This window comes from Oncorhynchus mykiss, chromosome 30, assembly GCF_013265735.2.
Source record: "Oncorhynchus mykiss isolate Arlee chromosome 30, USDA_OmykA_1.1, whole genome shotgun sequence".
NCBI lineage: Eukaryota > Metazoa > Chordata > Actinopteri > Salmoniformes > Salmonidae > Oncorhynchus > Oncorhynchus mykiss.
The window spans coordinates 10,952,133-10,969,372 of record NC_050570.1 but is presented as its reverse complement, the minus strand read 5'-3'; the positions used below and the strand labels follow the sequence as shown (position 1 = coordinate 10,969,372).

The 17,240-nt window shown below is 42.6% G+C and overlaps 1 protein-coding gene across 1 annotated transcript in view; it reads left to right on the top strand.

The window, feature by feature from the left end:
• The window catches only part of LOC110522734 (cadherin EGF LAG seven-pass G-type receptor 1), an 89,755-nt gene that overhangs the window by 42,723 nt on the left and 29,792 nt on the right, over window positions 1-17,240 (top strand). The window contains exons 4-5 of the mRNA XM_036968797.1: window positions 3,640-3,755; window positions 4,945-5,033. Of these exons, the coding sequence (XP_036824692.1) occupies window positions 3,640-3,755; window positions 4,945-5,033 (205 nt within the window). The remainder of the gene's footprint in view (window positions 1-3,639; window positions 3,756-4,944; window positions 5,034-17,240) is intronic.

Genomic DNA, 17,240 nt, shown 5'->3' with positions numbered 1-17,240 from the left:
TTACCTTTGAAGAACTTCAGATGTTTTCAATGAGGAGACTCTCAGATAGCAAATGTTCAGTTTTTCCTGAAAGATTATTTGTTTAGGACAAATCGCTCCGTTTTCTGCGTCACGTTTAGCTATGAAAAAACCCTGTATCCAGGATTGTGTAAATCTATCAGCAAGCTCATTAGCATAACACAATGTTAACTATTCATGAAAATCGCAAATGAAATGAAATGAATATGCCATCTCTCAAGCTTAGCCTTTTGTAAACAACACTGTCATCTCAGATTTTCAAAATATGCTTCTCAACCATAGGAAAACAATCATTTGTGTAAAAGTAGCTAGCTAGCGTAGCATTTAGTGTTAGCATTTAGCGTTAGCATTAGCGTTAGCATCCAGCACGCAACATTTCAACAAAAACATAAAAGCCTTCAAATAAAATCATTTACCTTTGAAGAACTTCAGATGTTTTCAATGAGGAGACTCTCAGTTAGATAGCAGATGCTCAGTTTTTCCAAAAAGATTCTTTGTGTATTAGAAATAGCTCCGTTTTGTACATCACATTTGGCTACCAAAAAAAAACGAAAATTCAGTCCTCAAAACACGAACTTTTTTCCAAATTAACTCCATAATATCGACTGAAAACATGGCAAACGTTGTTTAGAATCAATCCTCAAGGTGTATTTCACATATCTCTTCGATGATATATTGTTCGTGGAAGTGTGCTTTCTCTCCTGAATCCCAGGAGAAAATGCCCGCACCTGAAGATTACGCACAAATTTAGACAAAGGACACCGGGCGGACCCCTGGAAAATGTAGTCTCTTATGGCCAATCTTCCAATGATATGCCTACAAATACGTCACAATGCTGCCGAAATCTTGGGGAAACGGCAGAAGGTCTAAGCTTATTCCTGTCGCATTCACAGCCATATAAGGAGACATTAGAAAACAGAGCTTCAGAAATTCTGCTCATTTCCTGTTTGATGTATCATCTTGGTTTCGCCTGTAGAATGAGTTCTGGGGCACTTACAGACAAAATCTTTGCAGATTCTGAAACTTCAGAGTGTTTTCTTTATGAATATGCATAGTCGAGCATCTTTTCGTGACAAAATATCGCGCTTAAAACGGGAACGTTTTTTATCCAAAAATGAAATAGCGCCCCTAGAGATGCAACTGGTTAAATTAACAGGTGTGCCTTGTTAAAAGTTAATTTGTGGAATTTATTTAGTTCTTAATGCGTTTGAGCCAATCAGTTGTGTTGTGACAAGGTAGGGGTGGTATACAGAAGATAGCCCTATTTGGTAAAAGACCAAGTCCATATTATGGCAAGAACAGCTCAAATAAACAAAGATAAACCACAGTCCACCATTACTTAAAGACATGAAGGTCAGTCAAAATGGAAAATTTCAAGAACTTTGAAAGTTTCTTCAAGTGCAGTCGCTAAAACTATCAAAGGTTATGATGAAACTGGCTCTCATGAGGACCGCCCTAGGAAAGGAAGACCCACAGTTACCTCTGCTGCAGAGGATACATTCATTAGCGTTACCAGCCTCAGAAATTGCAGCATCACAGAGTTCAAGTAACAGACACATCTCAACATCAACTGTTCAGAGGAGACTGCGTGAATCAGGACTTCATGGTCGAATTGCTGCAAAGAAACCACTACTAAATACACCAATAATAAGTAGACACTTGCTTGTGCCAAGAAACACCAGCAATGGACATTAGACCGTTGGAAATCTGTCCTTTGGTCTCATGAGTCCAAATTTGACGTTTTTGGTTCCAACCGCTGTGAGATGCATAGTAGGTGTACGGATGATCTCCGCATGTGTGGTTCCCACTGTGAAGCATGGAGGAAGAGGTGTGATGGTGTGGGGGTGCTTTGCTGACACTGTCAGTCATTTATTTAGAATTCAAGGCAAGTTGGACTGCAGAGTGAAGGAAAATCAGCCAACAAGCGCTCATCATATGTGGGAACTCCTTCAAGACTGTTGGAAAAGCATTCCTCATGAAGCTGGTTGAATGAATGCCAAGAGTGTGCAGAGCTGTCATCAAAGCAAAGAGTGGCTACTTTGAAATTGCTGAAGTATATTTTGATTTGTTTAACAATTTTTTGGTCACTATATGATTCCATATGTGTTAGTTCATAGTTGTGATGTCTTCACTATTATTCTACAATGTAAAAAAATAGGAAAAATAAAGAAAAACCCTTGAATGAGTAGGTGTGTCCAAACTTTTGACTGGTACTGTACATACAACCCTTTGTAATAAGCAGTAATGGCTGTATCAATGGAATCACAAATAAACATTGCCTCATTCTCGTTGTCTCACTCACTGGACATGCTTAGGCATAGGCACATCTGAACTTCAAATCACAGAAGTGCTGAATCACAGGGCTGGTACATCAGCCTTGACATTTCTGTTCTGTTTTCACGAAAGAAGCACAAGCCATTTCATCCAGTGGTTAGGTGCAGATATTGGTTCAAATAGTATTCATTTTTAATTTGAAATACTTTAAAAGTTGAAGAGCTTGCCTGGAGTGACATTTTATATATCAAGGCTGTAGTGAAACATCTCTTCCTCGCGTCCAGCTCAGGTTCCCTGGCAAAGGTAAAAACAGGAAGTGATGCGTGGAGCCAGGGGACTCTAGATGTTTGGCTTTGTTGATCATGGTTTCCTGTGACGCTGCCCTGTGCCATATGGCTTTTGACCTTTGTGTCCGTACCCGCTACGTGCCAAAGGGTTCATGACACACAGCGGAATGGCTCCCAGTACTAGCTCTGGTTCTATGTCTGTCTGCACCAATCCTCCTTCCCTCCATACTTTTCCAAATTCCTTTTGCTCCTCTCATTGTCTCTAGTTCAATATGATTATTTTTTCAATTTTCCCTTTTCACTCTCATTGTCCCAGGTTAATTTGTCTCTCAATGTGTCCCACTCTCCCCCGTTCTTTCATTACCTCAAGACAGGTTTAAGCCTTGAGACAATTGAGACACGGATTGTGTATGTGTGCCATTCAGAGGGTGAATGGGCAATACACAATATTTAAGTGCCTTTGAACAGGGTATGGTAGTAGGTGCCAGGCACTGTTTTTCCCGCAACAGTTTCCTGTGTGTATCAAGAATGGCCCATCACCCAAAGGACATCCAGCCAACTTGACACAACTGTGGGAAGCATTGGAGTCAATTTGGGCCAGCATCCCTGTGGAATTCTTTCGACACCTTGTAGAGTTCATGCCCTCACGAATTGAGGCTGTTCTGAGGGCAACTCAATATTAGGAAGGTGTTCTTAATGTTTTGTACACTCAGTGTACTGTACTGTATAATCAATGATAATATAATATATTGTACAGTTTAATAAGTTATAATATAGTATACAATCAATGATAATATACTGTACCAGGGTTAGGGTCAATTCCATTTCAATTTCAGTCAATTCAGAAAGTAAATTCATTTCCAATTCCAAATTCTCCTAATTGAAAGTATTGGAAAATCAAATGGAATTGGAGTTAGAATTTCATTGTACTTCTGGAATTGAAATGTTTTTTACCCCAAGCCTGTACTGTACTGTACAATCAATGTGACCTTTGCTCCTGCATGACCTCCTGTATGACCTCCTGTCTGACCTCCTGTCTGACCTCCTGTATGGCCTGCAGGTTTGCCACCAGAGAGAGGAATGCCCTGCTGCTTTACAACGGAAGGTTTAACGAGAAGCACGACTTCATGGCCTTGGAGATCATCGAGGATCAAATCCAGCTCACCTTCTCAGCAGGTAAGGACGTAAAGGAAGCAGAGAAGAGATGGCCGCCAGACTCTTCCATTTACTCTGTTCCCTTTGCTTTACTTCACTTCTCTCTCCTATCCCCCTCTCTGTGAAATACTAAATCTCATTAACAGGGAGGTTCTGACCAACTGGGCAGGGGTCAGAGTTTATGGAGCCAAGAAAATTGAGGGTAAACAGTGATCATGCAGTTCACCCAGTGGACTGTGTTGTGTTGAGTTTGGCAGGGAATTACTGCCATGGAGGTATTAGCCTAGTAAACAATCATTAACCGACAGTCTATCTAACTAAAGTAGTGTTCACTGATCTGGATCAGTAGCACCGATATTAAAATAACTCAAGAGGTCCAAAGGTTTGTGTTTTCTGAACCTTCCCCTCCCCCACCCCTCAGCTTTCTACCAAACCTTCCCCTTCCCCATCCCTCAGCTTTCTACCAAACCTTCCCCTTCCCCATCCCTCAGCTTTATACCAAACATTCCCCTTCCCCATCCCTCAGCGTTCTACCAAACCTACCCCATCCCTCAGCTTTCTACCAAACCTTCCCCTTCCCCATCCCTCAGCTTTCTACCAAACCTTCCCTGCCCAACCCTCAGCTTTATACCAAACCTTCCCCATCCCTCAGCTTTATACCAAACATTCCCCTTCCCCATCCCTCAGCTTTCTACCAAACCTTCCCCATCCCTCAGCTTTCTACCAAACCTTCCCCTTCCCCATCCCTCAGCTTTCTACCAAACCTTCCCCAGCCCCACCCCTCAGCTTTCTACCAAACCTTCCCCAGCCCCATCCCTCAGCTTTCTACCAAACCTTCCCCAGCCCCATCCCTCAGCTTTCTACCAAACCTTCCCCAGCTCCATCCCTCAGCTTTCTACCAAACCTTCCCCAGCCCCATCCCTCAGCTTTCTACCAAACCTTCCCCAGCCCCATCCCTCAGCTTTCTACCAGACCTTCCCCAGCCCCATCCCTCAGCTTTATACCAAACCTTCCCCAGCCCCATCCCTCAGCTTTATACCAAACCAAGTGGCAGGGCTGCCATTGGGTGTCACACGCTCAGGGTTGTGACTTCAAAGAAAGAAAGAGTAGTGAGAGGAGGTATTTATGAAAAGGGCCAAACTCAGTTGGAATGGATTCTGTGTCGATTAAACTCTTTCCTGTTTCCTTTGTCCTGTTTCCATCGCTCTAGGAGAAGCCAAAACCACCGTATTACCCTTTGTCCTGAGTGGGGTCAGTGATGGTCAGTGGCATAGAGTACAGCTACACTACTACAACAAGGTAAGCACACATCCTGGATAGGTGGAGGCTATCATGATAACATAACATTTGATCACTTAAAGAATGATGCATGTCCCTGTTTACTTGTTGTGCTTCGTGCCTTCACCCAGACCACGCTTGGTCTGTGGGGTAAGTGACGAGTGGTGTGGTGGGCACGGGGGAGAAGGGGGTGGTCATTGTTTAGAAATCCTTCAATCACAGTTACTAGGGCACCAGTAGGATTAGGATGTTATTAACCCAGATGAAGTGCCCTCATAAACCTCCAGGCCAAAGGTCATTCAAGTAGTGCACTCATACTATCCCCCCAATCACCTCAAACTCCACACAGAGTTTGAAAGGGTTGTCATGGGAACAGACACGCTAGTCTTTGTTTTGGGCGATTTTAGAGTTGATTTGAGGCCGTTGTATTGACAAAGAATAGAATTATTGAGATTCCATTTTGAGCTTTGTTCTCTTGTTTTGAAAGACAATCTGGGTTAGGCCTGTGTAACTAAACGGGATGGCCTCAAGCAGAGAAGTATTTCTGGATCCAGGGCTTTCTATGCAGGATTTTTTATGTTTATGGGCAGTGGAGGTTATTGTGTTCACCTTCAAAGATGGAACCCACTGAGAGTACTGTTCCTGGAAAGTTATTAGTTATTTTTAGCCTGGCTAAACCTTTGAAAATGTGAGAATGTAGAGTCGTGGCCAAAAGTTTTGAAAATGACACAAATATTAATTTCCGCAAAGTCTGCTGCTTCAGTGTGTTTAGATATTTTTGCCAGATGTTACTATGGAATACTGAAGTATAATTACAAGTATTTCATAAGTGTCAAAGGCTTTTATTGACAATTACATGAAGTTGATGCAAAGAGTCAATATTTGCAGTGTTGACCCTTCTTTTTCAAGACCTCTGCAATCCGCCCTGGCATACTGTCAATTAACTTCTGGGCCACATCCTGACTGATGGCAGCCCATTCTTGCATAATCAATGCTTGGAGTTTGTCAGAATTTGTGTGTTTTTGTTTGTCCACCCGCCTCTTGAGGATTGACCACAACTTCTCAAAGTGGATTAAGGTCTGGGAAGTTCCCTGGCCATGGACCTAAAATATCGATGTTTTGTTCCCCGAGCCACTTAGTTATCACTTTGCCTTATGGCAAGGTGCTCCATCATGCTGGAAAGGCATTGCTCGTCACCAAACTGTTCCTGGATTGTTGGGAGAAGTTGCTCTCGGAGGATGTGTTGGTACCATTCTTTATTCATGGCTTTGTTCTTAGGCAAAATTGTGAGTGAGCCCACTCCCTTGACTGAGAAGCAACCCCACACATGAATGGTCTCAGGATGCTTTACTGTTGGCATGACACAGGACTGATGGTAGCGCTCACCATGTTTCCTGGAGAGAAGTGGCTTCTTTGCTGCCCTTCTTGACACCAGGCCATCCTCCAAATGTGTTCGCCTCACTGTGTGTGCAGATGCACTCACACCTGCCTGCTGCCATTCCTGAGCAAGCTCTATACTGGTGGTGCCCCGATCCCGTAGCTGAATCAACTTTAGGAGACGGGCATGGCGCTTGCTGGACTTTCTTGGACTCCCTGAAGCCTTCTTCACAACAATTGATCCGCTCTCCTTGAAGTTCTTGATGATCCGATAAATTGTTGATTTAGGTGCAATCTTACTGGCAGCAATATCCTTGCCTGTGAAGCCCTTTTTGTGAAAAGCAATGATGACGGCACGTGTTTCCTTGCAGGTGACCATGGTTGACAGAGGAAGAACAATGATTCCAAGCACCACCCTCCTTTTGAAGCTTCCAGTCTGTTATTCGAACTCAATCAACATGACAGAGTGATCTCCAGCCTTGTCCTCCTCAACACTCACAGCTTTATTAACGAGAGAATCACTGACATGATGTCAGCTGGTCCTTTTGTGGCAGGGCTGAAATGCAGTGGAAATGTTTTTGGGGAATTCAGTTCATTTGCAGGGCAAAGAGGAACTTTGCAATTAATTGCAATTCATCTGATCACTCTTCATAACATTCTGGAGTATATGCAAATTGCCATCATTCAAACTGAGGCAGCAGACTTTGTGAAAATTAATATTTGTGTCATTCTCAAAACTTTTGGCCACGACTGTACTACGGTGCCCCTACTCATACATACATTCTTAGTTGGTCATATGCAGACATACACTATCATTTTGTAAGCTGTAAGAACATGAGCCTGGTCCTAGACTGTCTTCTGGTTTACACATTTCCCCATGTGTACAACATCTAACATTAGTAATGCACCGATATGACATTTTTGGCCGATACTGATATCCAATATTTTCCTTGTCAAAAAAGATTCCAATTACCAATATAAAAAAAATGTGCAGCCTTTTAAGCATTCTAGTACAGTTAATTAGTTAACACACACATGTAGACGCAGCGGTCTAAGGCACTGCATCTCAGTGCAAGAGGCATCACTATAGTCCCTGGTTCAAATCCTGGCTGTATCACATCAGGCCATGATTGGGAGTCCCATAGGGTGGTGCACAATTGGCCCAACGTCGTCCGGGTTTAGCCGGGGTAGGCCGTCATTGTAAATAAGAATTTGTTCTTAACTGACTTGACTAGTTAAATAAAGTTTACAAAAACACACACACCGACCAAAACGTTATTTTGTTGGAATTTACGTATGTCCCCATTACCTGTGAAACATAATCAAAACCTATTTCTTTCACTTACTTTCTGTGCTGTTTCGTTGTTCATTTGTTCAGTCATTTCAGTCTCAACCAGGATTTCTATGGAACTCCGTTTGTCTTTGCATGTCAAAACATATACTATTTAACACTATTTGATGTGTCAAATAACACATTTTACGTGTCAAATAAGTTTGTTGACCAATCAGGACATAAATATGACTGCACATCACATAATAATTTAACGCGTTCATAAATTTTTCACCCAGTTATTACACATTGATTACACTATCACTCATATTTCATATGTCACAGCGATTCATCGATACGTATGCTATGATGCTGGTAAAGTTGTCTCGCGCACCTACAGTGCTGGTCATAAAAAAAGCTAGCTAGCTCATGGATGCAAACAATATTCTTCCCCAAAAACATAGCAAAACAACATAATCTGTTTCAGTAGCTATAGTTAGCTAGCTAACTATATAGCTAGGTGTCATCATCTAAAATAACCCTAATTTATAAGACAGTTCTTATTTGATTAATGGTGGGTTGGACCCATCTATGTTAAGCTAGCCACAATAAGGATTAGCCACAATAGTGGACTTTGCGGTTAGACTTCAAAATAAAAGTATGGCATAATTCTACTATTTGTATTAATTTGCATCACTGTCAATTACATATTTTTATTAATGAAGGCAACCTGCAAATTTCACTATTGTGCCTAATCCTTATTGTGGCTAGCTTCACAACACATAACCCGGTCCGGTCGAGCCTCACAAGCCAGATGAAGCTAGCTGGCTGCTTGTAACGTTAGCTTTGGGAAACAGGGTTAAGTAGCTGGCTAGCTATTTATTTTCATGAACTGAAGTTCAATTTCAACAGGCGAACAACAAGTGGCAACCTAGCTAATACTTACTCACAAGGATTCCTAAATCATTGCTAAGAATAATGAAAATGTATGCAGTTTCTACTGGTCATTGTTTTCAGGCTGGTTGTATTGGTGCTAGCTAGGTACCCCAGAAGTTGTGGTCGAACAAATGATGCTTTATTACCAACGCGGTATTGTAAGTATATCGTTCGTGGATGGTGTTTGCTTGTTAGCTGACTTTTTTGTACAGCTTTGACAGTGCTACTGTCTCTTTTTTGACACGCAAAGACCCAAACGGCGTTCCATAGTATGTAAGTCGTTAAACTAATAGCATTGACGCTATTACTGTGTAACTCCGGTAGAGCAACAATGGAAAAATAGCGCACTTGGTAGTGTTAACTGGTGCTCGACCAGTCGGTGAAAGCCAACATCAACATTTTGAGTTTGCATCCCAATATTACAGTTTATATCCATCACAGAAGACTGAAATATAACAAAACCATTTGAAATAGAAACAGCAGATTCTCTGCGTAAAAATTAAAAAAGTGTATTAATTATGAAATTGTAAAAAAAATATGAATAACTTCGCTCTATTAGGCCAATAGAGGGCGCTTTGGTGATTTCGACTGCAGGAAAGGGTTTTAAGTAGGGGTGAAATTGTAGGTGTATTCGTATTGAACCGTTCGGTACAAGGTCCACGGTTCACGGTTCGGTACGCACTGTGAACCGAACAATACACTAATCATATATTATAGCTAGGAAAATATATATATATTTCATTGTAAAAAAAAACATTATTGCATAAACCAATGTCGTATAAATTAACGTGTGAAAAATATCCACATAGTAATAAAGTTGTTTATAGTTGTCTGCAGCTCATTAGTTATTTGACTCCAGCGAGAACAGAGCTGAGAGACCGTCGTAGCAGCAATTAACTTATGAAGAAATTAGCAGTTAGTTAAATGCAAAGGAGCAACATGGCGAGCCAGAAGTTGAAGACGCCCCAGTATCATTCAGGTCTGCCGTCTGGGAACATTTCGGTTTCCCTGTAAACTATAACGGGGATTGCCAACGAGTGGTGGATATAACATCTACAACATGTAGGCTCTGTTCATTGCTGATAGCCTGTTAGAGTGGTGGATATAACATCTACAACATGTAGGTTCTGTTCATTACTGATAGCCTGTTAGAGTGGTGGATGTAACATCTACAACATGTAGGCTCTGTTCATTACTGATAGCCTGTTAGAGTGGTGGATGTAACATCTACAACATGTAGGTTCTGTTCACTACTGATAGCCTGTTAGAGTGGTGGATATAACATCTACAACATGTAGGCTCTGTTCATTACTGATAGCCTGTTAGAGTGGTGGATATAACATCTACAACATGTAGGTTCTGTTCATTGCTGATAGCCTGTTAGAGTGGTGGATATAACATCTACAACATGTAGGTTCTGTTCATTACTGATAGCCTGTTAGAGTGGTGGATATAACATCTACAACATGTAGGTTCTGTTCATTACTGATAGCCTGTTAGAGTGGTGGATATAACATCTACAACATGTAGGTTCTGTTCATTACTGATAGCCTGTTAGAGTGGTGGATATAACATCTACATATAGGCTCTGTTCATTACTGATAGCCTGTTAGAGTGGTGGATATAACATCTACAACATGTAGGTTCTGTTCATTACTGATAGCCTGTTAGAGTGGTGGATATAACATATACATATAGGCTCTGTTCATTGCTGATAGCCTGTTAGAGTGGTGGATATAACATCTACAACATGTAGGTTCTGTTCATTACTGATAGCCTGTTAGAGTGGTGGATATAACATATACAACATGTAGGTTCTGTTCATTACTGATAGCCTGTTAGAGTGGTGGATATAACATCTACAACATGTAGGTTCTGTTCATTACTGATAGCCTGTTAGAGTGGTGGATATAACATCTACATGTAGGCTCTGTTCATTACTGATAGCCTGTTAGAGTGGTGGATATAACATATACAACATGTAGGTTCTGTTCATTACTGATAGCCTGTTAGAGTGGTGGATATAACATCTACATGTAGGCTCTGTTCATTACTGATAGCCTGTTAGAGTGGTGGATATAACATCTACAACGTGTAGGCTCTGTTCATTGCTGATAGCCTGTTAGAGTGGTGGATATAACATCTACAACGTGTAGGCTCTGTTCATTACTGATAGCCTGTTAGAGTGGTGGATATAACATCTACAACATGTAGGCTCTGTTCATTACTGATAGCCTGTTAGAGTGGTGGATATAACATCTACAACATGTAGGTTCTGTTCATTACTGATAGCCTGTTAGAGTGGTGGATATAACATCTACAACGTGTAGGCTCTGTTCATTACTGATAGCCTGTTAGAGTGGTGGATATAACATCTACAACATGTAGGTTCTGTTCATTACTGATAGCCTGTTAGAGTGGTGGATGTAACATCTACAACATGTAGGTTCTGTTCATTACTGATAGCCTGTTAGAGTGGTGGATATAACATCTACAACATGTAGGTTCTGTTCATTACTGATAGCCTGTTAGAGTGGTGGATATAACATCTACAACATGTAGGTTCTGTTCATTACTGATAGCCTGTTAGAGTGGTGGATATAACATCTACAACATGTAGGCTCTGTTCATTACTGATAGCCTGTTAGAGTGGTGGATATAACATCTACAACATGTAGGTTCTGTTCATTACTGATAGCCTGTTAGAGTGGTGGATATAACATCTACAACATGTAGGCTCTGTTCATTACTGATAGCCTGTTAGAGTGGTGGATATAACATCTACAACGTGTAGGCTCTGTTCATTACTGATAGCCTGTTAGAGTGGTGGATGTAACATCTACAACATGTAGGTTCTGTTCATTACTGATAGCCTGTTAGAGTGGTGGATATAACATCTACAACATGTAGGTTCTGTTCATTACTGATAGCCTGTTAGAGTGGTGGATATAACATCTACATATAGGCTCTGTTCATTGCTGATAGCCTGTTAGAGTGGTGTATATAACATCTACAACATGTAGGTTCTGTTCATTACTGATAGCCTGTTAGAGTGGTGGATATAACATCTACAACATGTAGGCTCTGTTCATTGCTGATAGCCTGTTAGAGTGGTGGATATAACATCTACAACATGTAGGTTCTGTTCATTACTGATAGCCTGTTAGAGTGGTGGATATAACATCTACAACATGTAGGTTCTGTTCATTACTGATAGCCTGTTAGAGTGGTGGATATAACATCTACAACACGTAGGCTCTGTTCATTGCTGATAGCCTGTTAGAGTGGTGGATATAACATCTACAACATGTAGGCTCTGTTCATTACTGATAGCCTGTTAGAGTGGTGGATATAACATCTACAACATGTAGGCTCTGTTCATTACTGATAGCCTGTTAGAGTGGTGGATGTAACATCTACAACGTGTAGGCTCTGTTCATTACTGATAGCCTGTTAGAGAGGTGGATGTAACATCTACAACGTGTAGGCTCTGTTCATTGCTGATAGCCTGTTAGAGTGGTGGATATAACATCTACATATAGGCTCTGTTCATTGCTGATAGCCTGTTAGAGTGGTGGATATAACATCTACAACATGTAGGCTCTGTTCATTACTGATAGCCTGTTAGAGTGGTGGATATAACATCTACAACATGTAGGTTCTGTTCATTGCTGATAGCCTGTTAGAGTGGTGGATATAACATCTACATATAGGCTCTGTTCATTGCTGATAGCCTGTTAGAGTGGTGGATATAACATCTACAACATGTAGGCTCTGTTCATTACTGATAGCCTGTTAGAGTGGTGGATATAACATCTACAACATGTAGGTTCTGTTCATTGCTGATAGCCTGTTAGAGTGGTGGATATAACATCTACATATAGGCTCTGTTCATTGCTGATAGCCTGTTAGAGTGGTGGATATAACATCTACAACATGTAGGCTCTGTTCATTACTGATAGCCTGTTAGAGTGGTGGATATAACATCTACAACGTGTAGGCTCTGTTCATTGCTGATAGCCTGTTAGAGTGGTGGATATAACATCTACAACGTGTAGGCTCTGTTCATTGCTGATAGCCTGTTAGAGTGGCAATACGAGTAACATGACTACTCATTTGCGCAGACATCACCCCAAAGTACCAATCGGTGGGACTGGGCGAAAAAATGAAATGGCAACCACTTCTCCCCATGGCCTTCAGGCAACAATATGCGTCTGACTCCGGTAGGGCTAAAGAAATCAACGAAGCGACAGCAAAATTCATAGCGGCAGATATGAGACCTTTCTCTGTGGTAGAGAATGCGGGGTTCAGAAACACGTTTAAAGTGATCGAGCCGCGCTTCAACTTTTCTTCCCGTACACATTTTGCCCAGACATGAATACCTGCCTTATACAAAAAAAACAAAATAACAACTTGAGAGTGAGTTGTCAGAAACGCGGCCTGTTGCTCTAACAGACAGTTGGACGTCTAGACCTTACTGTAACGGCTCATTTCATTACGATAGAGTGGGAGGTAAAAAGCCATGTCCTTCAAACACGTCCCCTTGAGAGTATTCACACCAGTGTAAACTTGGGGGAAGAGCAGAGGGAAGTCGTTGCAGTGTGGAAATTGGAGAGGGATAATGTAACGATTCATGTGACCACTGACAACGCTAGAAATCTTGTAAATGCAGTTGCGCTATCTGGATTGGGGCAACAGATATGATGCTCTGCTCGTTTTTAATCTAACATCTCAAAAGGCAATGTCAGTGAATCCAATCTCTTGCCTCCAAGCAAAGATCAGGAAGGTGGTATCCTTCTTACATAAAAGCACAACTGCTGCACATGTTTTCAAGACAAACAGGAGATGCTATAGCTGCCAAACCACAAACTAATCCAAGATGTCCGTACTAGATGGAATTCAAGCCATGACATGGTTGAGAGAAACCTTGAGCAGAAAGTTGTGGTGTATTCTACACTGACTGATCAAGCTGTGAGGAAGAATGTCAAAGATATTGTGACTTTGTCTGAAAATGAGGAAGTTATCAAAGTGTGCAAACCTCTCAAAACAGTGATATGCACTGAGAGCATTCCATCATTCCACTAGTTTCCATGGCCCTGCTTATGAAAGCAATGGTCCTGAAATCAATGATGGCATCTGATGAAGATAGACAGTAAGGGATGTCAAGACTGCTATCAGAGTTAACCTAAAGCCTAGATATGCTGACCCTGGTGTCCAAGACTTCTTACACAAGAGCACCACTTTGTACCCCCGGTTCAAGTCCCTGCTGCACCTGGATGCTGCTGCTCGTCTGAGAGTCTACGATGAACTCACAGCAGGTATTGTATTTATTTTGTTAATGTGACATTTATTATTTTATTAATTAATGATTTAACAATTAATTATAAAGTAATAATTGTAATTGTTATACTAGTGTCTGATGTATATTTCTAACAATAAATATTATTTTAAACCATATTTTTAATATTTTTAAAGCCACTTCAGAGATAGTAATTTTCATCTAATTTAATTATGCAGGGTCAGGCCACAGATACCACAGGAGCCAACACCTCTCCAAAGATGGCAGGCGACAGGGGTTCTCCTCCAGAAAATAAGTCTGCAATGGCTGAGCTTTATGGGGAGTTATTCACGACCCAGGAGCAGGGTCAAGAGGAGTCAAAGGTCAAGGTCATAGAGGGGGAGGTGACCTCATACAGGGAAGTGGACTGTATTCCCCTGGATGCTGATCCACTTACATGGTGGAAGACCAAGGAGTTAATATATCATCATGTTGACATGTTAGCAAGGTGCTACCTGGCTGTGCCTGGGACCTCTGTCCCTAGCGAGAGGGTATTCTCCACAGCTACCTGGCTGTGCCTGGGACCTCTGTCCTTAGTGAGAGGGTATTCTCCACATCGGCTAACATTGTCACAGCAAGCCGATCTGTGCTCACTGTAGATCATGTGGATAGACTAATCTTCTTAAATAAAAACTTGGAAATCTGATGAAAATGTTTTTTTTTTTCAAGTAACCAGTCTCAAGTGGTCCTATTTTGTTTAAGGCACTGCTATGCGACTTAATTTTGATATATGCTGCTGGACTATACACTCTTGTTGAAGTTCTGTTTTAAATGACTATTTTATTTCCTGTTATAAGACAGGCACTGCTGTTTTTTGTTGTCCCTTTATTTCTATGTGCTCCTGGAAATTCAAGCTAACCATGTTTACTGTTATAATAAATCAAAAATCTTTAAAAAATGACATATTTCTCAGGCGTTTATTTTGTCGATATATCGAAACCGTACCGAACCGTGACACCACTGTACCGTACCGAACCGTGAAACCACTGTACCGTACCGAACCGTGACACCACTGTACCGTATCGTACCGAACCGTGACACCACTGTACCGTATCGTACCGAACCGTGACACCACTGTACCGTATCATACCGAACCGTGACACCACTGTACCGTATCGTACCGAACCGTGACACCACTGTACCGTATCGTACCGACCGTGACACCGTTGTACCGTATCATACCGAACCGTGACACCACTGTACCGTATCGTACCAAACCGTGACACCGCTGTACCGTATCGTACCGAACCGTGACACCACTTTACCGTATCGTACCAAACTGTGACACCACTGTACCGTATCGTACCGAACCGTGACACCACTGTACCGTATCGTACCGAACCGTGACACCACTGTACCGTATCATACCGAACCGTGACACCACTATACCGTATCGTACCGAACCGTGACACCGCTGTACCGTATCATACCGAACCGTGACACCGCTGTACCGTATCATACCGAACCGTGACACCACTGTACCGTATCGTACCGAACCGTGACACCACTGTACCGTATCGTACCGAACCGTGACACCACTGTACCGTATCGTACCGAACCGTGACACCACTGTACCGTATCGTACCGAACCGTGACACCACTGTACCGTATCGTACCGAACCGTGACACCACTGTACCGTATCGTACCGAACCGTGAGTTTTGTGAACCGTTTCACCCCTAGCTTTAAGACAGTACAGTTTAACGTTATGCTTAAACTGCTTCTCCAATGGAAATCCCTGATCACACTTGTAGGCGATCATGGCGATCATGGCGACGTTGGCTAGCTAAGCTCATGAGTAGAAACACATAATCGGGTTTAACAGGTCATTTTGCGCCAAACTGTGCATGTGCAGGCCATCTAATCAAGTGTACTTCTTCCATATAAAGTTGTTTTTAATGAAAATCTAAATGTCAGTTTGTCAAATGTACATCTGAGGAAGAATGTTTCACTTCTCTCATTGACTTCTCAAAATCCCGGCCTGGTCTGCTTGTTCTGCTTCCCAAGGGTTCCCAGAAGTCTGGTGATGTTGCGCCTCTGGGTTTAGAAACTCTGTGCTTTCACTCTCAGTACAAGAGAGGGATAGAGCAGCTAGTTGTTTTGTCTAGTTCATTCTGGCATTCACAGCCGTGGCATGCACCATCGCCATCATATGCACACGCATACACGCACTTATGCAGACACACACACACATACGCACACACACACATGCCCGCTTTGAGGACAATACAGTGCCACTGACACGGCCTGCAACGAAAACATGCGGACTCTCCTTCACTGCAGCCGAGGTGAGTAAGACATTTAAACGTGTTAACCCTCGCAAGGCTGCAGGCCCAGACGGCATCCCCAGCCGTGCCCTCAGAGCATGCGCAGACCAGCTGGCCGGTGTGTTTACGGACATATTCAATCAATCCCTATACCAGTCTGCTGTTCCCACATGCTTCAAGAGGGCCACCATTGTTCCTGTTCCCAAGAAAGCTAAGGTAACTAAGCTAAACGACTACCGCCCCATAGCACTCACTTCCGTCATCATGAAGTGCTTTGAGAGACTAGTCAAGGACCATATCACCTCCACCCTACCCGACACCCTAGACCCACTCCAATTTGCTTACCGCCCAAATAGGTCCACAGACGATGCAATCTCAACCACACTGCACACTGCCCTAACCCATCTGGACAAGAGGAATACCTATGTGAGAATGCTGTTCATCGACTACAGCTCTGCATTCAACACCATAGTACCCTCCAAGCTCGTCATCAAGCTCGAGACCCTGGGTCTCGACCCCGCCCTGTGCAACTGGGTACTGAACTTCCTGACGGGCCGCCCCCAGGTGGTGAGGGTAGGCAACAACATCTCCACCCCGCTGATCCTCAACACTGGGGCCCTACAAGGGTGCGTTCTGAGCCCTCTCCTGTACTCCCTGTTCACCCACGACTCCAACTCAATCATCAAGTTTGCGGACGACACAACAGTGGTAGGCTTGATTACCAACAACGACGAGACGGCCTACAGGGAGGAGGTGAGGGCCCTCGGAGTGTGGTGTCAGGAAAATAACCTCACACTCAACGTCAACAAAACTAAGGAGATGATTGTGGACTTCAGGAAACAGCAGAGGGAACACCCCCCTATCCACATCGATGGAACAGTAGTGGAGAGGGTAGCAAGTTTTAAGTTCCTCGGCATACACATCACAGACAAACTAAATTGGTCCACTCACACAGACAGCATCGTGAAGAAGGCGCAGCAGCGCCTCTTCAACCTCAGGAGGCTGAAGAAATTCGGTTTGTCACCAAAAGCACTCTTCTAC